This window comes from Schistocerca cancellata, chromosome 2 (assembly GCF_023864275.1).
Source record: "Schistocerca cancellata isolate TAMUIC-IGC-003103 chromosome 2, iqSchCanc2.1, whole genome shotgun sequence".
Classification (NCBI taxonomy): domain Eukaryota; kingdom Metazoa; phylum Arthropoda; class Insecta; order Orthoptera; family Acrididae; genus Schistocerca; species Schistocerca cancellata.
In genome coordinates, this window is record NC_064627.1 from 1,124,420,906 (window position 1) to 1,124,444,358 (window position 23,453).

The 23,453-nt window shown below is 41.6% G+C and overlaps 1 protein-coding gene across 6 annotated transcripts in view; it reads left to right on the top strand.

Annotated features, from left to right (window-relative positions):
- LOC126163164 (ankyrin repeat and fibronectin type-III domain-containing protein 1) overlaps positions 1–23,453 on the top strand; it is a 793,804-nt gene that overhangs the window by 580,892 nt on the left and 189,459 nt on the right. For all 6 annotated transcript variants that reach the window (XM_049920104.1, XM_049920105.1, XM_049920107.1 and 3 more), the window contains one exon: positions 16,808–16,915. In XM_049920104.1, the coding sequence (XP_049776061.1) occupies positions 16,825–16,915 (91 nt within the window). In that variant the 5' untranslated portion in view covers positions 16,808–16,824. The remainder of the gene's footprint in view (positions 1–16,807; positions 16,916–23,453) is intronic.

A 23,453-nucleotide genomic window follows, 5' to 3' on the forward strand; every position in this document is an offset into this window, starting at 1 on the left:
GCTGGTTCGTGTAGCGAGTGGGACATTGTGAAACAGACCACTCAACTGATGTTCCAAAAACTCGACATACTCTGCCAGTCAGGCGGTGTGAAATAACATGCGGTCCGAGAAACGGATTGTCCACTATACCACGCCAGATGATCACTGCCAAACGATGTTGATATCCTTGTATTGTAGTTACACGAGGATTCTCAAATGCCCACACGTGCACCTTATGAGCGTGCACGATATCCGCACGGGGAAAGAGGCTCTCATCCGTAAACAGTACCCGACAACTGAACAGTGATTCAGCAGCAAACTGCTCGAGTAAAGCTTGGGGTAGTCTACGTGTATCAGCTCCTGCTCCTTCTGCATGTGAAATGGGTGGAATTAGCCGGCCGGAGTGGCCGAGCGGTGGCGCTTCAGTCTGGAACCGCGCCACCGCTACGGTTGCAGGTTCGAATGCTGCCTCGGGCATTGATGTGTTTGATGTCCTTAGGTTAGTTGGGTTTCAGTAGTTCTCAGTCTAGAGGACTGATGGCCTCAGAAGTTAAGTCCCATAGTGCTCAGACCATTTGAACCATTTTTTGGGTGAAACTGCTGTCTCCGAAGCAGACGCCATACATTTGGTTGAGGAACCCATACAGTGCCACTTACAGTGTGGCTACTGGTTGTCGGATCTCCATCTACCAATTTCAGGATGTTCTGAACACCCTCTCCATCCAGTTGAGGGCGACTTAACCGTGGCGCATCACGAATGCCGTATTCCCTTAAACGCCTGTCCACAGCTGTGAAAGTTTGATGGTTTGGAAACGGTCTATCTGTAAACACTACATATGCCGTCGTCTTGCTGCTCGTGCCTTCTGCTGTGTCATAAATGAGATGTATATCCGCATATTCACGATTTGAATACACGTTCGTACTGTACGCAACGACAGAAGTGTATGAACTACCGACAGAATGAATGTGCGTAGTTCGTCTGGCGCCGCCACATTACAGCAGCGCCATACTGTACAACGGACTATACCCGTGTCAAATAAACACAGGCATCCCGAGCCAGAATCAACCGAGCAGTGTAGAGGAGTGTACAAAGCAACATCATTCGATATGCAGGCGAACACGACACGTCAAAAGCCTCTACTGGCGCATGATGTATGCCTATCACAAATGAAATTATACACCATAAAGCAATTTCAGACAAAACTTCATTTACATTTTACTCTTATTTTGATGCATACATTGCACCCACGAAACGTGCACAGTTACTTTTGAATCACCCAGTATACAGGATGTCAATTTACTTCCTTTGCAGACTAATAATTACAGCTATCTGACATATAGTATGTTTTTAGGTTGGTTAGCACCTCCAAGCAGACGTGGCAAGAGCAAGGCACTAATGCGGATTTTCACCTGGGCAGCAGGTCAGGTGTTGAAGAGTGGGCACGTGCACGCAAAACGGGTAGTCTGTACTGGCGGATGTAGTCGACTTAGTGGTGCATTTGTGGCCATGCAGAAAACATCAGGCCGTAAACTTTGTAGCGCATTTGTGAGAAGACTGTTCGACGCAAACAAAAAACATGCAACACCCTTACGTGTGTACACATATTAAGGTACCAATATAAAAATATCTGCACTTACACACCTTAAATACTATATATACACTTTTCAGAAACGAAAATAAATCTATGTAGCACAGACTAGGCATACTTCCTTTAGGGAGACACAGTGACTGTCTTGTAAAATGTTCTATATTTCAGCCTCAGATCAGGCCATTATGAGCTTGGACTTGTTACCAAGTCATCATCGGGTGAACTGTTTAAAATGAAAAATGCTGATGGTGGTGTAAAGCTGTGTTCGGAATCCGGACTCAAACTCAGACCCTGTCTTTTGCGGACGACGCTCATACCGAATAAGAATCCAAGTATCGCCCCACGTACCTCACAGTTATGCAATAACTCGATCCTACTTTCCAAACTCTGGAGAGACTCTCTTATATACCGTTTACTGACTAATGCTCTGTAGCTCGGGGTGTAATGATTTAAAGTCGCTGCCTCTTATTCGCAAAGTCCCGGGCTCAATTCCCTACCGGATCGCAGGTTTTCTTCACTCGGGGACTTGTGTTCATGTTGTCCTAAAAAAATCCATCTCACCTTCGTCGACGCGTAAGTCGCCGAAGTGGCTTCAGATGCACCTGCACCAGACGACCAACACCCTGGGCAGGGTTTCGCAGCCGACAATGGCGCACGGTCATTCTATTTTCTATTCACTTCTAAGAAGCTAATTTAATAATCAAACTGACTTCTATACACAACTAAACATACTTGGATACGTTGCATAATACCCTGTCCACTGATCAGACACTGATGGGCGCTCACATTTTAAACAAATTTGTGATCCGATTCTGAAGGATACATTTAGCTGTGTAGTAGTGTTATTGCGCAGTGCTTTTACGTCTCTGCCTTGTAGGTTCCTCTCAGGGTCTTCTCTTTTGACGAGGTACTATGTTCAAATCCACAGAAGTTACCTTGACTTATAATTTAGTTTCTTGTTATTCAGGGTGGTCCAATGATAGTGACTGGGCCAAATATCTCGCGACATGAGCGTCAAACGAAAAAACTACAAAGAACGAAACTTGTCTTGCTTGAAGGGGGAAATCAGATGGCGCCATGGTTGGCCCGTTAGATGGTGCTGCCATAGGTCAAACGGATATCAACTGCGTTTTTTTTAAATAGGAACCCCCATTCTTTATTACATATTCGTGTAGTACGTAATGAAACATGAATGTTTTAGTTGGACCACTTTTTTCGCTTTGTGATAGATGGCGCTGTAGTAGTCACAAACATGTGGCGCACAATTATAGACGAACAGTTGGTAACGGAGGACATTTTGAACATTTCCTGTAACAAAGTGTTTGAAGTCACGCTGGTACGTTCTGTTGCTGTGTGTTTCCATTCCATGATTAATGTGATTTGAAGAGAAGTAATAAAATGGGCTCTAACATGGAAAGTAAGCGTTTCCGGACACATGTCCACATAACATATTTTCTTTCTTTGTGTGTGAGGATTGTTTCCTGAAAGTTTGGCCGTACCTTTTTATATAAGGGTAGTCCATTGATAGTGACCGGGCAGCTGAAACACTTACTTGGGCATCATCATTTGTTGCAGGTCGTGGTTGACGCTTCACATGTGGCTGAACACTTTCTGTTTCTTGAAATAATGTAACTATCCGGCGACCGGTCCGGACACTTGGATGATGTCCAGGATCCGAGCAGCATACATAGCACACGCCCGTTGGGCATTTTGATCACAATAGCCATACATCAACACGATATCGACCTTTTCCACAATTGGTAAACGGTCCATTTTAATACGGGTAATTTATTACGAAGCAAACACCGTCCGCACTGGCGGAATGTTACGAGATATCACGTACTTATACGTTTGTGACTATTACAGCGCCATCTATCACAAAACGAAAGAAGTGATGCAACTAAAACTTCGATATTTCTTTACGTACTACACGAATATGTAATAAAAATGGGGGTTCCTATTTTAAAAAAACGCAGTTTGTATCTGTTTGACTTATGGCAGCGCGATCTAGCGGGTCAACCATAGCGCCATCTGGTTTCCCCCTTCAAGCCAGACGAGTTTCGTTCTTTATAGTTTTTTCGTTTGATGCTTATTTCGTGAGGTATTTGGTCCGGTCACTATCAATGAACCACCCTGTACATATGTGAGTGGCTTTTGTCAGTCATGTCCGACAGAATAGGCACCATAAGACTCTATGGGCGCGATAGCTGTTTGTTGAAAAAGTTTCGGTGTGGATGCACGACCAATGTCCGAACTCCAGCGGGAATCAGAAATCTGCGAGTACAGTGTTAATGGGCAGAGGTCGTTGCGGTGCGGCGAGCGGGAAGTTGAGAATTTGGGTCTGACGGAAGACACGTCCGGATGTCGAGGCGGTTAACGCAACCGTTCTAGAAAAGCAGAGCATTCGCGTTTAAATCCCGGTCCGACACTAACTTTCAACTCTCGCCGCTGCATTGCCGCAATGCCCTATGCGATTAGGTCAATATTTCCTTCCTCTCTCTTTCTCATCCCGTTTCCTTTCCATTTCTTTCACCCCAATTAATCTTATAGTTTCTTGTTATTTCACTATCGTCCTTTATCGTTCTTTGTAAACAGATCTTCTGACGATGACTTGGTCATAATTCGGAGCCGGTAATAATACAATTTCAGTGACCATAGATTGAAATATATAATAGAGCATTATGACGGTTGATACTACACAAATGGAAAAAAAATAAGCAGTTAACTTTTAGACTTACAACGGCAGCTGAATTGTGCCACCATTGCGACCATACATTTTCGATTACGGTAAGCTATTCTTTGAGCAATGAATATTATAATTTTGCTTCAAAAGCGATATAGATTTTTTTCTGTCGTTAAATGTCAGCCTAGAGATCTAAAGATTCCCAGTTCAATCCTTAGTTGATCTTATGACTTTTTTCTGACCCCTATCGCTTCTCTCACCTCTGCCAATGACTAACTTGTATGGAAACTGTCGAGATTCAACGCTTAAATTCCGCTATAATTGGCTAGTAAACCAATTCAAAGGTCGGAAGAAAGCAAGGGCGTATCATCTCCGTTCTAAGACGTAATCTGTTCACTAGTTGTATTCAGTTTCCCATGTTTTGCTGCAGATCTGAAGGCGATCATTGCTGACGGAAACCGGTAGTCTAAAGACCAAAATTTTTGCGATCATTAGCGGAAATAGCAGACAGTCGTTCTAAACACAGATCAATTGTCCGCCGACTGACAGAGGACAACGGGGTTCTTAGTTCCGTTCCTGGGCACGAAGCAAGGTCCTCTGATAGTGAATGAAATTGGCTCATTCTGGAAATTAGTATGGAACGGAGGGGGCCTATTTCGCAGACATGTTCGTAGACAGATGCAGTAACAAGTACTCTGAAATTCACTAAGCGTGGCCTAATGGAAGTGAAAGACAGATATTCATTACAAGATCTCTATATAAAGGAAAGAAAGAGATTTATTAAAGTGCCTGTTCAGATATTTACACAAACTGTTTGTTTTTTCCGGGAGTTCTCCCAATATAGGCGAGAAACCTTACATCAAATATTTTTACGCCGTACTTCATAATACGAGGATTGGAACTTAAATAGTGGCAACTATTTATTCACAACCGATACAAAAGAGTTACATGTTCGCACCTGTTACTGTCCTTCAAAGTATTCATCAGCGTTGTGTAGAACCCGTTGCCAGTAGCAGAGCCTGTTCTGTTGATGGTGCGAATGGAGCGGTCTAACGCCATGGTGATTCTCGTGTACGGCTGTGGTGGTGTTACCCTAAAGCATTACGTTCCTCCACGGCAAAACGTCAGTGCACAGTATTACTGTTCGTTTTTCGAGTATCACCTGCGACCAGCTTTGCGAAAGAAGTGGCGATACTTTCTGCGCAACCCACCCACCATTTTGCACGACAATGCGCGGGCGCACACAGCGCAAGCTGTGGCTGCTCTGTTCGGTCGGTGGGACTGGGAAGTACTGTACCATCCACCATACTCCCCGGACGTTATCCCTTGTGACTTTGATTTGATTCCGGACATGAAGGAACCACTTCGTGGCACTCGCTTCAGAACTGTTCCAGAGATTCGACAGGCAGTAGACCGCTCCATTCGCACCATCAACAGAACAGGCTCTGCTAACGGTATACTACGCCTTTCGCATCGCTGGCAACGGGTTCTACACAACGCTGGTGAATACTTTGAAGGGCAGTAACAGGCGCGAACATGTAACTCTTTTGTATCGGTTGTGAATAAATAGTTGCCACTATTTAAGTTACAAACCTCGTAGTTATGGCATGCGAACGTACGTGTATCGGAATTACCAGGGACCCCGAACAGGACGAAGAGATGCATTTGATTTTGCCAGATAACGTCCAGATTTAACACATCTGAATATTTTCCAGTGATGAATGGCAAAGTGTACTATGTATCAAAGAAATGGCTACGAAGTCGTTGTAAAAAGTAGAATGATAAATGAGAAACGAATTAGAATTAGGCCGATTATCAAACATGCATTAATGTTCATTTAAGCGTACCCTGCTCGTTGGTGCAAATCGAAAGAATGTTCACATCACTCTGTATCAGGTGCGAGCGTTGGTTACTGTCATCTTCAGACAGTATTGCCTATTAAATAAAATACTGTGTTGTTTCGTACTGTACAGCAATATGTAATTAAATCATCTCAAAGGAGTATGCACGAGAATAACTGAATTGTAGCAGACTGCGCCGTTGTCCTTTCGGTGTCTGTTATAGCTCTCGTCTGTAAGTGCGCTGTCTACTTTTAGGGAACAGGGGCACTTGTGTCTTTGCATTCGCCGGAGCAGACTTATTTTGTTTTTTTGTTGCCATATGTTTCCCCATTATGTATTTATTTATTGTTTATTTATTGATTTATTTAACCTGGCAAGATTAGGGCCATCAGGCCCTCTCTTACATCTAACCAGGCATTCTACTTATTTTATATTCATACGTTTTAGTAGGCATGTTAAACTACATCTAGTACAAAAAGTGAAATAAACAATTAGAAAGGTACACCTGGAAAAATACATACATATAGAGTTTATATTCGTAGATCATAAGTACTGTTATAATTAGACATTGAAGACACAAATTTTAGATAGGAGTGCTGGCAGCAGGGAGTATGAGGGAGACTCATGGTGAAGGGAGGAGAAGAATAGAGAGACATGATGAAACATAATTAAGGAAGTATAAAGGAAAAGAAGATTGCGTGGCTAATAGAGATAGATGAAGAGGAAGGCATCTCAGGAGCAAGATAGGAGACGCTAGCTTTGCTATTTGACAGATGAGAGGATTGGCCTGGTACATTAATTTTGTGGAGAACTTTATGAGGATGATAGTAGGAAATGCTTCAACTTCTTCTTAAAAGCAGCAGGAGATTGAATTTTGCGCAAGGTAAGGGGCAGTTTGTTCCAGAGGCGGACAGCGGCAACTGAGAAGGAGTTTGCAAAAGTTTTTGTTTTGTGAGTGGGCACAGTTAGGATACCAAATAAGAGTGACCTCGTGTTTCGATTATGATGGCATGACAGGTTTTTAATCTCTGAAGCAAGGTACTGGGGTGCTTGCGCAACGAGGAGTCTGTGAAGTAGACATAGAGTGTGGTAGTCACGCAATTTGTCCGGCCGCAGCCACCCTAGCTCGGAGTATGAAGCACTAACATGATCATATCGGCGAATGTTGCAGGTGTAACGCACACAGGCATTCATGGTTAGCTCTAGCCGTCTTTTGTTTTCACTACTCGTGCCTTGCTGAATCACATCGCAATAGTGGAGGTTCGGTAGAACGAGTGCTTTCACGAGCTGGCGTTACAAGCCCTGTGGAAATATGGTCCGAAACTTTTTGAGAGCATAGAGACAAGCAGACGTCTTTCGGCACACTGTGACTGTATTCTCCGCCCAGTTGACATGCTCATCCAAAGTTACACCCAAGTTCTTCACTGTTTTCTGATATGGTATTGGAGTACCGTCGAGCAGAATAGGAGGTAGCTGAACTTATTAATTTCTGATGGGCTATTAAGATTACTTGCGTCTTTTTTGCATTTAGTTTAAGGCCCAGGTTTTTCGCCCATGTCACTACTGGGCCCAGAGACGCGAAATCGAGGACAGCCTCCATAGCCACAAAGCCGCATCCTGTGGTAGCGGGAAGTTATTCCGTCGCACTCCGGATTCGCTCCGGCGTTTCATCTGGGAGGTCGACGAACAGTCCTCGTATAGCCCATAAGCAGAACCGTGCCGTTAATGTGTCACATGTCTACTTTAAAAACTCACCCAAGTCTTTCAGATCGAAACCGAAAATGGGCGCTTCTTCATTTAGAATGTGAGTAGCTTGTAACAAAAAAATGGCCAATCCACTTTTCAGGACAGGAGGATGTTGTGTTATCTCTCTTCCAGTCGTCTGCAAGATTAGACGTTATCTCTTAATCACATTGCGTATTAATAGTGATATTAATTTTCTCGATCTAGTAGAAAACTGCAATGTAAACATATATGTGACGATATTTGTAAGAAATGAAATGTTCTCTTGCTACAATTCCAAATTCTTTCTCAAACTGCAAAGCCACATCACACCTAAGTTATAATCAACGATAATTATCTTAAGAGAAACGGTGATGTTTGCTACAAAAATTGCACAACCGACGTCTGTTACCAGTTACAAAGAACACTGGGGCTTTCATAGCTTCTGAGCGACTGATTCTAGAATTATTGATTTCTTACCAGTTGGTTGGGGAGCTATACGGTACCTATTTTGGAGTGCTAAAGTAAGCCTAGTCTGCCCGTTTTCGCCGGCGGACTAACCTCATATCCAGAAGTCGTGCCGTCTTCATTATAAATCTATCCAAACCTCGATTTCGAGAAAAATTTAGTTGGTCAAATTAGTAACTAGCCTACAATACACGATATCTTCCATGTGACGTGGATAGATCTAGGTACCCAGCCAAGGTCCGCGACATGTGACATTGCGACTAGTATTCATAATTTTATTTACTTGGAGAAATACTGCATTTTTTTTAGGTACAGGGTGTTAGGGTCAAAAGTGCAGATATTTTTATTGGTGACTGAGGGCAGTGCACTGAAAAACCTTACATCAGTATTTACTTCATTTGCAGACTAATATTTATAACTATTAGGACTAGTATATTTGTAGGCTGGTTAGACCTTTAAGTACACGAGATAAGAACGCTTATTTTCGCCTGGGCAGCAAGTCAGGTGTTGAAGAGCGGAGACGTGGATGCAAACCTGTTAGTCTATACAGTGAGGCGTTATACACTTAGTGCTGCACTAACGACCATGTAGAAAACATCAGATAACAAATTATGTGACGTGTTTGCGGGGAGACTGTTAGACGCAGAGAAAAAACGACAAACACAATGGAATGGGTACATATTACGGTACAAATGGTCACAATTTCTGCACTTGTACCCTTAAGATCCCGTATATTTTTAATAGGACGATGAATATTTTAACAGTTTTCAAGAACTCTCATAAAAGAGCAGTACAGCGCTTGCATCGAAATTTTTCACTTGTATAAGTAGAAAATGTGAAGACAAAAGCTACTGACTCGATCATCTCACCTCAGTTGCTGCGTAAATATAGTATAAGAGACAGAAACTGCATTCCGGCAGCGAAGCGACGTAGGTACACTGCGCATGTCGAGCAAATTGTCAAGTTTACACTGCAGGCAGTACTGATAAACACGCTTTCACATACACTAGGCTATCATTTTTTTTTGTCTGCAATATGCTGTCTCAAAGCTAAAAATAGTTTTCCCTTCCCGATTATAATCAACTCTAATCAAGGTTTCCAGGAGATTTACCTTCGATAAACGCTGGAACCGGAAATCCCCTTCACAAATTTTCCTAATTGGCGCTCCTTCTGCCCAATATCAGCTCTTCTGATATTTGGCTGACAAGTCCCTGACGGCACCATGGATCAATAAGCGAACAGCACGCTCTACCTAGAGAGAGGAAAAATGAAAAAAAGAGAGAGACCAGCTTTGGTCTTCAAATTTTCCGCCTCATTTACTGAACGACTCACATCGGGCACTGATAAACATTATAGCAGTGTACACCCCTTTTCACGAGCACTTAAAATTCTTGCAGATGTATGTGATATTATTTTGAAAAATTCCTCGGAAGACAAAAAGTGTTACAGATGGTGATACAGCAACACCGCGGTTCACCGAACTCGGGTTGACCGAAACTCGGGTTATCCGAAATGCCTCCGGAAATCGCGAAAACTGTGCTGTCCGAGAATAAGCTGTTAGCGGGAGGAAGTGAAGATCTGATCTGGGGTTGCTTCACCACCAACCGGCTTACCAGACCAAGCAAAGCTACACTATCGACAATTATGCATGCGAGTGGTTGAAAAAGGAAGTTTACTGGAAACTATTGTTGGTGTTTCTGCCGTTCCAGAATGAGTGAAACTGAAATCAGAATTTCTAGAGCAAGTTGTGAAAAATACTTGCAGAAGAACTGTGAAAAAATCCAACTCTGAAACAGTGGGCGAAGCCTTTTATCTTTTTGTTCACTCAACAACGAGAACAGGGCATAGCTTTGACTGCCCTCGTACTGCAATAAAAGCCTTAAATGTTAGCTGAATTGTTAGGCGAGGAAGGAAATGATTTTCGATGAAGCTCTGTATGGTTAGACAGGCTTAAAAACAGATACGGCATTCGCCAATTGAATATATGTGGAGGAAAGTTTTCTGCAGCCCCAGACGCGGTTGATGTTTTCAAAGCAAAGTTTGAAGATTACACCCAAGGCTACACCAAGGACCAAATTTATAATGCCGATGAAACGGTAGCTAATTTCAAGGTGTTGCCTGCATACTCCTTCCTCAAAAGGAAAGTCTGCCCCAGGTCACAAAATGAACAAATAACAGATAATTGTTCTTCTGCCTCACATAGAATGCACCCGACATGCATTGAGAAGCCGAAAAAACCGCGAGCCTTAAATGATGTTGCCCAACAACGACAGTGTCGACATTGTAGCTTTGTACGAAAAAACGGCAACAAAAGCGCACAGAAAATATATCGCAAACAGCGACAATAATTCTCAAAAACATGCTGTAACATACAATAAACAGGATTAAAAAACCCACTGATGATGGTGATATTTGTCGCTGAAACTAGTTTGGGAAAATAAAGAAATAAACGAATAACAAGGTGTTTTGCATCAAGGTTGACTCACGTTCTGACACTATTGTTTTTCTATGCAAACACGGACCAAATGGAAGAGTTTTTACTGAATCGCCTTTTCTTTACTAATAATGACATATATGGGTATGATCCGTCTTACAGTTCAGTTTAGTGCATTAAAGACATTTCCGTTTCTCGGAAAAAAAATTTAAATCCACAGCCCAATTCGTTGTTTGTTGGCTGTGACTCTACGTTGCTTAAACAATACCGCATCTTTTCAGCAGCTAATTTAATCCTAAATGAGGATGAATAAGGAATCTCATTCTGGAAACATTCCCCAGGTTGTGGCTAAGCCATGTCTACGCAATATCCTTTCTTTCAGGAGTGCTAGTTCTGCAAGGTTCGCAAGTAAGCTTCTGTAAAGTTTGGAAGGTAGGAAACGAGGTACTGGCAGAAGTAAAGCTGTGAGGGCGGGCCGTGAGTCGTGCTTGGGTAGCTCAGATGGTAGAGCACTTTCCGCGAAAGGCAAAAGTCCCGAGTTCGAGTCTCGGTCCGGTACTGCCAGGAAGTTTCAGGATGAATAAGGTTTATCTTTATCAAAGCGACATTCGACAGCTTATTTAAGGGGGGATGGACAGAATAAAATCAGCAAATAGTGTGTTCTTTTACTTTGTACCTCGAACCGATTTTGGATTTTTGTGTCTTTTCTTCAGAAGAAAATCTCTCGACTATTTAACCTAAGAGTACCATTTAATCTTAATATTTTTGTTCATGCCTGTTGTGTTATGAAGCACGCAAAACCATTTCTGCCAATCGGAAATATTACAGTAATTTAGTTACCATGATGTAAAGATAACATAAAACTTACGATTGTGCCCCTGAAACTGTTAATGCCAGCAGAAATGTGCGCTCTAAATGCTGCAGTGAGTTGCATAGGATAAATAAATTTGCAGTATTACGATACAACACTGTGATGAATGCTGAAAACCAGTTATGACGTCAAGTAACACAGTCAAATGTTTGTAGGTAATCATTTCATAAACGTGGCATAAAACTGGAGAGCTCATAAAGGGCCAATTGAAAATGGAAGAGGTCACAGAAGATGTGGATAGAAATGTACTACTTGAACTACAGGGTAACAATTATTGCACTACATGAAATAAAATCATCATAACTTTGGAACGGTTTGTGTTAAGGGCGTTTAAATTGCACCACTGGCCGCGGGGCGTGAAGGAATTACTATGCACATGGTTTGGTTTAGTCCGTTTTTCATTTGGATGGGTTGGTCAATAAGCAAAATTCGCGCATCTGGAGGGCTAAGAATACGCATTTCGCGATAGAAAAGTCTCTTCGCTCTCAACGGGAGACTGTGTGGTGTGCAGTGTCCAGTCACGGAATAATCTGCGCGATATTCCTCGATGGCACGGTAACTACAGAGCGGTACGCGAAGGTTCTGGAAGAAGAGTTCATCCCCATTATCCAAAGTGACATTGATTTCGACAGGATGTGGTTCATGCAGGACGGAAGCACGAGTGTGTTGGATGTCCTGGAGGAACACTTTGGGGAAGGCATTCTGACTCTGGGGTACTCAGAGGCCACTGGCATGGGCCTCGATTGGCCGGCATATTCTCCGGAACTGTATACATGCGACTGCTTTTTGTGGGGCTGTATTAAAGACAAGGTGTACAGCAGTAACGCCAAAACCATTGATAGCATCAATGTTCCGAAACTTCAGCAGGTCATGAAGAATTTCGCTTTTCCTCTGCGCCATGTCATCGCCAATGATGGCAGGCATATCGAACGTGTCATAATTAAAATCCGAATATCCGCAGTGACGTTTAAATGTTGAGTACAGTGTGTACACGCTGTAGTTTGTAACTAATTTGTGTTTTTTTCGTGTAGTTCAATAGTTGTCAGCCTGCACATACATTGTGGTCGTTTTAAACGCGACCACCGTTAGTCTCCAGGTACTGTTGATACAAAGGAACAAACTTATTTCTTTACTCTGCTTAGAATTCCACCGGCTCGAACTTCTGAAAGTCTACCGAAGTTTTCTAATCTCCATGTTAAGAAGTTAACAAATTGTTGCTATATACGGAAAGGTGATAGTCACCAGATGTGCCATCAGGGCTGCAAGAGAAAAATCAGAAAAGTTTCCATGTCTGGGAAATAGAAAAAAATATTTGTACAAATCCCTCGCTACGACTTGACATAGCTAAAGATGTCATCTTTCCATGTAGTCGTTGTAAACACCAGCTGTAACTCTCGAAACTGGCAACACGAGCTACTGTATTACTGATGTTTCCAGGCACATGAAACCTACCAAACCCCAGTTACCATGACACCATTGCTTACAAGGGAACCTCCCCATCGCACCCCCCTCAGATTTAGTTATAAGTTGGCACAGTGGATAGGCCTTGAAAAACTGAACACAGATCAATGGAGAAAATAGGAAGAAGTTGTGTGGAACTATGAAAAAAATAAGCAAAATATACAAACTGAGTAGTCCATGCGCAAGATAAGCAACTTCAAGGACAGTGTGAGCTCAGGAGCGCCGTGGTCCCGTGGTTAGCGTGAGCAGCTGCAGAACGAGAGGTCCTTCCTTCAAGTCTTCCCTCGAGTGTAAAATTTACTTCCTTTTTTTTCGCAAAGTTATGATCTGTCCGTTCGTTCATTGACGTCTCTGTTCACTGTAATAAGTTTAGTGTCTATGTTTTGCGACCGTACCGCAAAACCGTGCGATTAGTAGACGAAAGGACGTCCCTCTCCAATGGGAACCGATAACATTTGGTCGCAAGGTCATAGGTCAACCGATTCCTCCACAGGAAAACACGTCTGATATATTCTATACGACACTGGTGACGGCATGTGCGTCACATAATGGTCTGAAAATAAAAAATTAAAATTTTCACTTGAGGGAAGATTTGAACCAAGCACCTTTCGTTCCGCAGCTGCTCACTCTAACGACGAGACCACGGCGGTCCTATTCTCAGAATTTCCTTGATGTTACTTATGTTGCACATGGACTACTCAGTTTGTATATTTTGCTTATTTTTCTCATAGTTCCACACAACTTCTTCCTGTTTTCTCGATTAATCTGTGTTCAGTTTTTCGAGGCCTATCCACTGTGCCAACTTATAACTAAATCTGAGGGGGGGGGGGGGGGGGCGGTGGGGAGGTTCCCTTGTTAGATGACTCCATACTGACTCAGTAAACGTATTTTTACTTGCAAAAAATTTTTGGTTATGCTTTACCGTGAATGTTATTGATATCGAATAAAACGACAAGTTTGCTGTTACCAGTAATTGTTTGTTTCCGCAACGCGTTTCGAAGGTTTATAATTGCATTATCTCTACTAGAAAGTGGCACAAGTAGCTCCAGAGCCGTAACCGGACACATACATGCTTTATTAATCCACATAAATACAACTGATGATGAAGCGCGCTGTGGAAATAAATAAACAGTGACTGATAACAGTAAAATTATTTTTTCATTGGGAAACATATTTTTTACCAATCACGATGTGGAAGGGAGAATTAATGTCATCTCCGTCGCTTCGGTCTCCTTAATCACTCAGCTTAGAATGGTTCCCATTCACGGCTATTTTCAGCTCGCTTTCAGTCGAAGAAAAACAATAACACTTTCTGGAACGTTACTTGCGTGCATTATTGTGTAAACACAATCTAATCACTGCAGGCTTTCACATTTTGCAGTCGGCCGGTCCGTAGATCTGTGACGTGCCTCGTAAAATTAATATTAACAAGACACTTAACATTACCGGGAACGAAATTTGATGAACTGTTAAAAGTGTACATAAGCCGCTTATTAAGAAAAAAATACTGTCTGCGTTTTTCGGTGTACTGGAGATTCCGCTCTACATTCCTGAAGATTGTTTCCTGATATGCGACCTGGTACAGCAAAGAGAAATACGCTTTCCTACGCTATAGCTAAAATATCTTTTCTATTAGCAGCATACTTCCACTGTATAACGAAAACAGAAGAGTTACCTTTTTCAAAAGACTTCACCATGGACCACAATTACAATTTATGCCCACTGAAAATTAACCGTTTGGATTGCTTATCACTGTTAACAGTGAACCCAGCCTGACTGCAGTTGCATTTTTATCATATCAGTTCTAAGAACGAAATCGACACTGACTGGCAATACTGATTAAATGCTTCCTGCTAACTCGTCGTGATAGCAGTTAATAAAATACGAATAGACAAAAAAGGTAGCTACTTCCAGAGCACCGTTAATAAGGGCAGCTCAGCATGATAAGATGTTTGAAGGAGATTAGATTAGATTAGATTAGATTAATACTAGTTCCATGGATCATGAATACGATATTTCGTAATGATGAGGAACGAGTCAAATTTTCCAATACATGACATAATTAAGTTAATTTAACAACATACTTAAGTTAATATAACAACTTTTTCATTTTTTGTGTTTTTTTATTTTTATTTTTATTTTTTTATTTTTTATTTTTTATTAATATTTTTGGTTTTTTTTTAAATTTATATCTAAAAATTCCTCTATGGAGTAGAAGGAGTTGTCATTCAGAAATTCTTTTAATTTCTTCTTAAATACTTGTTGGTTATCTGTCAGACTTTTGATACTATTTGGTAAGTGACCAAAGACTTTAGTGCCAGTATAATTCACCCCTTTCTGTGCCAAAGTTAGATTTAATCTAGAACAGTGAAGATCATCCTTTCTCCTAGTATTGTCGTTATGCACACTGCTATTACTTTTGAATTGGGTTTGGTTGCTAATAACAAATTTCATAAGAGAGTATATATACTGAGAAGCTACTGTGAATATCCCTAGATCCTTAAATAAATGTCTGGAGGATGATCTTGGGTGGACTCCAGCTATTATTCTGATTACACGCTTTTGCGCAATAAATACTTTATTCCTCAGTGATGAATTATCCCAAAATATGATGCCATGTGAAAGCAACGAGTGAAAATAGGCGTAGTAAGCTAATTTACTAAGATGTTTATCACCAAAATTTGCAATGACCCTTATTGCATAACTAGCTGAACTCAAACGTTTCAGCAGATCATCAATGTGTTGCATCCAATTTAATCTCTCACCAATGGACAAACCTAAAAATTTGGAATATTCTACCTTAGCTATATGCTTCTGATTAAGGTCTATATTTATTAATGGCGTCATACCATTCACTGTACGGAACTGTACGTACTGTGTCTTATCAAAATTCAGTGAGAGTCCGTTTACAAGGAACCACTTAGTAATTTTCTGAAAGACAGTATTGACAATTTCATCAGTTAAGTCTTGTTTGTCAGGTGTGTTTACTATACTTGTATCATCAGCAAAGAGAACTAACTTTGCCTCTTCATGAATATAGAATGGCAAGTCATTAATATATATTAAGAACAACAAAGGACCCAAGACTGACCCTTGTGGAACCCCATTCTTGATAGTTCCCCAGTTTGAGGAATGTGCTGATCTTTGCTGATATTTAATTCTTTGCTGATATTTAATTGCACAGAGAAGCGAAAATTAGCCTCACCTGCATATGCTATAAACGCACGAGAATATGGCGCTGGCGCTTGAATGTGAAGCCGCAACAAAAGTTTGGCAAATTGAAAGGCTTGTTTTTCAGTTGTGGGCGGTGACGATGTTTTCCATTCCTCACAGCTGAAAAAGAGCCGGTGGCCGAGTAGCACGGCCATCGGATTTCGCTTCGTGCTTTCCCAAACGTAATTGCTTTGTTGTGGCTCAGCGCAAACTACGTGCTCAGATCCACTGAATGTTTCGGCTTTCTGCTGGCAGCATCGGCCGCCTCTTGCTTTGTGTTCCCCTCCTCTTTTGTTTTTAATCCTTTGTGATTTCCTTTGTTTTTTGCAATGCGACTGGCAGTACACAATGAAAGAATGCCATGTGTGTCTTAGTATTAGATGCTATAGCTATAGGATACATGCAGCAAGCGTTACATTCATTTTTTTAGACGTTTTCTTACGTCCAAGTAGAATAATTGTTTTCATTTAGAGCTAGCTATAGTACGGCTGCAGCGTATGTGTGTGCTTTTTCAGTTTTGCTTCTTTTATTTCGTTTATTTTACAGAGTTGCAGGAGGAAGGCATGGAGTTTCTGGTCGATGGCTTAAATCTCACTAAAACAGCCAAGAAGAAGTTAGATACCAAAATAAACAAAATCAATATCCATTTACATGGTAAGGATCAAAACACAACACACCGAATTAGTTTCTTCACTACCTCTCTTCCTGTCGATATGCGCCTTTTTCACTATAGCTAATCACAGAACACATGTGATCTATGACTCCTCTGTAGTTAGAATTTTATCTTCACCTTTTCTGATAGCAGAATCTGTATCTACTTCTATCCTCTGAATCTGCTGATGATTAGTCTGGTTTGAAAATTATAGTATTAAGAAAGTTATATGAAAAATTGTTATGTGTAAAGTTGCTGTAGCTCATGTTTTTTTTTACGTTTAAGTTTTGTAGTGTGTATTAATAACGCTGTAGGTGCAAATTCAATTTTTTTAAATCTGTTATTATAATAAATATACTGTGGCAAGCTTCGAGTGCGCTCGTTCTCTTGCATCAGAATTGTGTAATAATGCCTTTGGCGATTGTTAAGTCTGCACCAGTATGGTGCTCTGTTGTTTGATACTGAGATACGAAAGTGGACGCACTGACAAGCCTAGTTTACGTGACACTAGGTTGCAGGCAACTGCGCTACCACCCACTGCGCATGCGCGCCGTATCTTTGCGCAACTCTGTGAAACTAAAGACTTTCGGCGTGTTCCAACTTTGGCGACAGTAGTTACATGAGTTTTGAGGTTACGTGTGTTCGTAGAGTGTAAACAAACTGAAATAGGAAATGGGGAACGGAAAATAATGCTCGATTTTTGGATATCTATGCTTTGCATAGGTGTTTGTGGGATTTCAGTGATGCTGATTACAAAAATAAGCAACTTATTGGTGCTCGCGAGACCTTCATGTGCGATCATAACATAGATGGTTCGACAATATCCGAGTTGCAGGGCAAAATTTATTAAGTTAGCAGCACATATACAACAGAATAAAGAAAAATAGAAGCAAGTGAAATTCTATCTGTGGCAATGCTCTCGTCTACAAGAGTAAAATCCCATTGTTCGAGTTGGCCGACTCTTTGTTAAGGAATATTGTTGACAGGAGGGAAGGCTAGACACATTCAGGAAGCTGCAGTCTTTATTCAATATTCATCTATTTAAAATGTCGCAGCAATGCTCCCCATACACATATGCTAGAGTTTCGAAATATTGCATTTGTACAGATCTATCTTCAAGAGGGGAATTGGGTTGTTTTGGGGGAAGAGACCAAACAGCGAGGTCATCGGTCTCATCGGATTAGGAAAGGAAGTCGGCCGTGCCCTATCAAAGGAACCATCCCAGCATTTGCCTGGAGTGATTTAGGGAAATCACGGAAAACCTAAATCAGGATGGCCGGATGCGGGATTGAACCGTCGTCCTCCCGAATGCGAGTCCAGTGTGGTACCACTGCGCCACCTCGCTCGGTTATCTTCAAGAGATTAGTTTGCAAACCATGACATAGTCTCTTGTCCTAAAGGTACAGGACCTCTGTATTGAACAGTGTAGGACAAATTGCTGATGGTGATGAATGACGTCTAATGGACAAGCCAGAGGATATAAGAAAAAAATATTGTGCGCCTCCGTAGCTGAGTGATCGTGGAGGGCCGCGGTTCGGTTCCCGGTACTGCCAGTGACTTACTTGGGGGGAAGACTGGAGTGGGGTCTCCTTAGCCTGAGGAGCTACTTGAATCAGAAGTAGTGGCTGAAAAGTGTAGAAAGCAGACAATGGCCAAGCGGGCGGTGTCCTGACCTCATACCACATCCGAATGACGCCGTATAGCAGAGGATCACTTTGCCGAATGGTGCGTTCCTCTGGACGTGCTCGTAGAGTTTTTTTTCTTTAAATAAGAAAAGAAGTTAAAAAATTTAAACATGGCTGAAACAGCAACTGTTGAAATTCTTCACGTTAAATGATAACAGCCAACTGTTTTGGAAAAAAAAAGAAGTTTAATTAACGTATTACGAATTACTTCTAAAAATATGGGCCAAGACCCCAGAGCATTCCATATTACATAAATCCTGCTGATATGATCTACAGTACACACGATTTACTTTTGTTGCTGCTTCACATACCTTTTGTTTTTCTGTATCCTCAAATCGAGGAGAAACTACGATATTCATTGCAGCGACAACATAATTCTCATAGCCAAACATCGCCATATTGTCGTCCTCTTCTCGCAATTTTACCCATGGTATCAATTTAGCTATGGAAGCGGCAGCAAGTGCCCCTCATTTGCTACTTGCTAACGATAGTTTTTCTTTGTTGAATTTTTCAGGTGTGTCTTCATTTACTTCCGTCAGACTGAAGCGGTAGTTCACGAGTGTCATTTAATTAACAGTCTATCAGTCACGGCAATAAGTTCCCGGTAAACAGTAATCTGCAAAGATACTTACGCGTTGGCGCGTTTCTGCACACCTATCTACATTTTATCGCTCCATCGCTTATACGGGTCCCATTCCGCTCCCGCCGATACGGCTTCGCAGAATTTCACCCCCTATACCTGTAATTTGCCACTCGCGGCGATAAATTTCCGATTCAGAATTCAATTTGGGCGGCGAGGGCCAATCGAAGCTTCCGCTGCAGACTGCCGGCTTTAATGCCCTTCTCCCTCTCCCCCCACCTCCTGCACCTCCCAGCCCCACCCCTTATTGGTAGGGAGTGGGGGTGGAGAGCAGAGGCAAGAGTCAGAGCGGGAACAGGGGCGGTCTAGCAGTGAGCACGTGTTATGACGCTGCCGTGATCACAATTCCTCCCTACATTACTCGGTGCTTACCGCTGTGGTGAGGCTCTACGCTACAGTTCTTAAATCATCATCCTATTCCACATCAGCTACAAGGTCTTTCACATATTTTGACATGCAGAATAATGTTCGCTTCGTGATGCTATTCCAAGCTTCAATCGTCCAGTTCGGCTCTACTATCTTCTAAACTCTACAAGAATTATCATTCTTACCCTGCCGCACCGATAACCATGGGATACAGAATATGGTACAGAATAGCTTATTCGAAATGCTTGACTGAATATTTCACTCTGTAACTGAGTGTGTGTTTTAGTGAAATTCCCCATTTTCCTGATCTGGACTATAATCTACCACTTTGCCTTTCGCATGTAATGCCATTGCCACTTAAGAGAGCTAAAGCTTGCTGATTTTGTCGACTTTTATTAAGTTTTTCTTCAGTTCAGTTGAATACAGGGATATCTGCTTTATCCGCAACGTCAAAGACGCTGTTGATTTTGCCCACATTATTCTCAGACAACGTGACTCGTACTTTGATGAAGAGTTCAGCGGTAGGCGACGATGGAAACAGTAAATAAAAACGGCATATTTTAAATGCTCACCTTTTCTACAAGTCAGATGTCGTCTATCATTTCTGCTGCATCAAACATCAAAGCTCTGCTGCATATTTCATGTCTTTCATTACAACTTCTCCTTTCTGGTTTTCCCTTAAAATTAACTAGTTCAGGATGTGTTAGTATACATCTATGCAATCTATTCCTCTTGGTACACTGATCACTGGTCTCTACAGTAGAACCCAGTTTGTGAGAGGTGGAGCTCTTACTTTCGATCGTCCGTGTCCTCATCTGGATTCTGTGTGGTTTCCCTGAATCACTTTCAAGACTTGTAGGACATTTCTTCCAAAATGAGGCGGCCATATCTCCTTTCGACAACTGAGTCAAGAAACTAATGATCATGACGTGGACGAGACTTTATAATTTTCTTTCTCCTTCCCTCATTGTTATACCACTACCACATAATTCAAAAATACAATGAATACATTTTTCTACATCGGTCACTTGTGTTTATATACTCACATGACCGGTTTCCATAAGTTCAATCTCATGTGGATCATTGTGTCACAGGCTAGCAGTTGGCAACATCTGATTATAAGTTTTTTTTTGTTGCTTGCACCAAATATTAACAATAGAAGAGAATTATCAATACAGAAATCAGTCGCTCACGGAAAATACATACCAAATGAAAACACATCACTCTACGAAAAACTCTGTTGGACACAATAGAACAATTACATAAACAACTACAACTTCCCCCTCGCCCGTCACTCATATATATATATATATATATCACTCATATATATATATATATATATATATATATATATATATATATATATATATATATATGAGTGTGTGTGTGTGTGTTCAAGGGTGGGAGTGGGGTGATGGGGAAGTTGTAGTTGTTTATGTAATTGTTCTATTGTGTCAAACAGTGTTTTTCGTAGAGTGATATAGGAATTACCTGAATGCGACTGAAATCGGAGGATGTGGTGTACATGTACAAACAAACAAACGATTATAGTTTCAGAAAAAATAAATGATTTATTGAAGTGAAAGATCTTCACAAACTGAGCAAGTCAATGGCGCGTTCGCTAGATAGCACGAAAAGAGCTGAACATGTTTGGATAAAGAAAAACAAACACACACTGTCTTGTTGTTGTTGTGGTCTTCAGTCCTGAGACTGGTTTGATGCAGCTCTCCATGCTACTCTATCCTGTGCAAGCTTCTTCATCTCCCAGTATCTACTGCAACATACATCCTTCTGAATCTGCTTAGTGTATTCATCTCTTGGTCTCCCCCTACGATTTTTACCCTCCACACTGCCCTCCAATGCTAAATTTGTGATCCCTTGATGCCTCAAAACATGTCCTACCAACCGATCCCTTCTTCTAGTCAAGTTGTGCCACAAACTTCTCTTCTCCCCAATCCTATTCAGTACCTCCTCATTAGTTACGTGATCTACCCACCTTATCTTCAGCATTCTTCTGTAGCACCACATTTCGAAAGCTTCTATTCTCTTCTTGTCCAAACTAGTTATCGTCCATGTTTCACTTCCATACATGGCTACACTTCATACAAATACTTTCAGAAACGACTTCCTGGCACTTAAATCTATACTCGATGTTAACAAATTCCTCTTCTTGAGAAACGCTTTCCTTGCCATTGCCAGTCTACATTTTATATCCTCTCTACTTCGACCATCATCGGTTATTTTACTCCCTAAATAGCAGAACTCCTTTACTACTTTAAGTGTCTCATTTCCTAATCTAATTCCCTCAGCATCACCCAACTTAATTTGACTACATTCCATTATCCTCGTTTTGCTTTTGTTGATCTTCATCTTACATCCTCCTTTCAAGACACTGTCCATTCCGTTCAACTGCTCTTCCAAGTCCTTTGCTGTCTCTGACAGAATTACAATGTCATCGGCGAACCTCAACGTTTTTACTTCTTCTCCATGAATTTTAATACCTACTCCGAATTTTTCTTTTGTTTCCTTTACTGCTTGCTCAATATACAGATTGAATAACATCGGGGAGAGGCTACAACCCTGTCTTACTCCTTTCCCAACCACTGCTTCCCTTTCATGCCCCTCGACTCTTATAACTGCCATCTGGTTTCTGTACAAACTGTAAATAGCCTTTCGCTCCCTGTATTTTACCCCTGCCACCTTCAGAATTTGAAAGAGAGATACTGCGTGAAGAGTTTGACAGAACACTGAAAGACCTGAGTCGAAACAAGGCCCCGGGAGTAGACAACATTCCATTTGAACTACTGACGGCCTCGGGAGAGCCAGTCATGACAAAACTCTACCATCTGGTGAGCACGATGTATGAGACAGGCGAAATACCCTCAGACTACTCCTTCCACCTTTCTGCCTTCCCTTCTTTGCTTAGAACTGGGTTGCCATCTGAGCTCTTAATATTCATACAAGTGGTTCTCTTCTCTCCAAAGGTCTCTTTAATTTTCCTGTAGGCAGTATCTATCTTACCCCTAGTGAGGCAAGCCTCTACATCCTTACATTTGTCCTCTAGCCATCCCTGCTTAGCCATTTTGCACTTCCTGTCGATATCATTTTTGAGACGTTTGTATTCCTTTTTGCCTTGCACAAGCCGTAATATCTCTCCTGTTTCTGATAATGGGATGAAATGTCTGGACACTAGTCATGTGAATAAAAAAATATCCCTAACAGTGCCTGTGGAAAAGTTATTCAATGTACTGAACTACTTCAGCCGATGAACACAATCTCTATTATCTATATCTAGAAGCTACAGTCCGCAAGCCATCCTAGAGAGCGTGACGGTTTGGCGTAGGGGGCGTCCTTCATATTCAATTGTCGCTCTCCCCCTCTCTTCTCCTTTCCTGTTTCACGCACGAATGATGCACGAGAAGAACTATTGGTAAATGTAGGGGGAAGTAATTCATCTAGGAACGTACGCTCTCGGAATTTTAACTGTAAACCACACCATGATGCACATCGACTCTGTTGTACCATCCGCTACATGAGCCACTGTGTGGCTCTCTCACGCTTATTAAACGAACCCGTATCGAAACCCTACGCTTTTCTAAGTGTGTTCTCTATTTTTTCCAGGGTTCTGGCTGAGGAGCGATAGTCAAGTATCGGTCAAACTAGTAGTTTTGCAAGCTGCCTTTTTCCATTTTTCGGTCAAATATTTCAGCGAACTGAAAACGAGACTCGCTATAAATTACGCAATAGGTTTTTGTCCGAAGTTTCATAACCAAATGAAGAGCGAAAAATTGACAATTGGAGTATCAGATTGACCAGTGCGAGATCTAGTCTTTTTTTTAAAAGAAAATA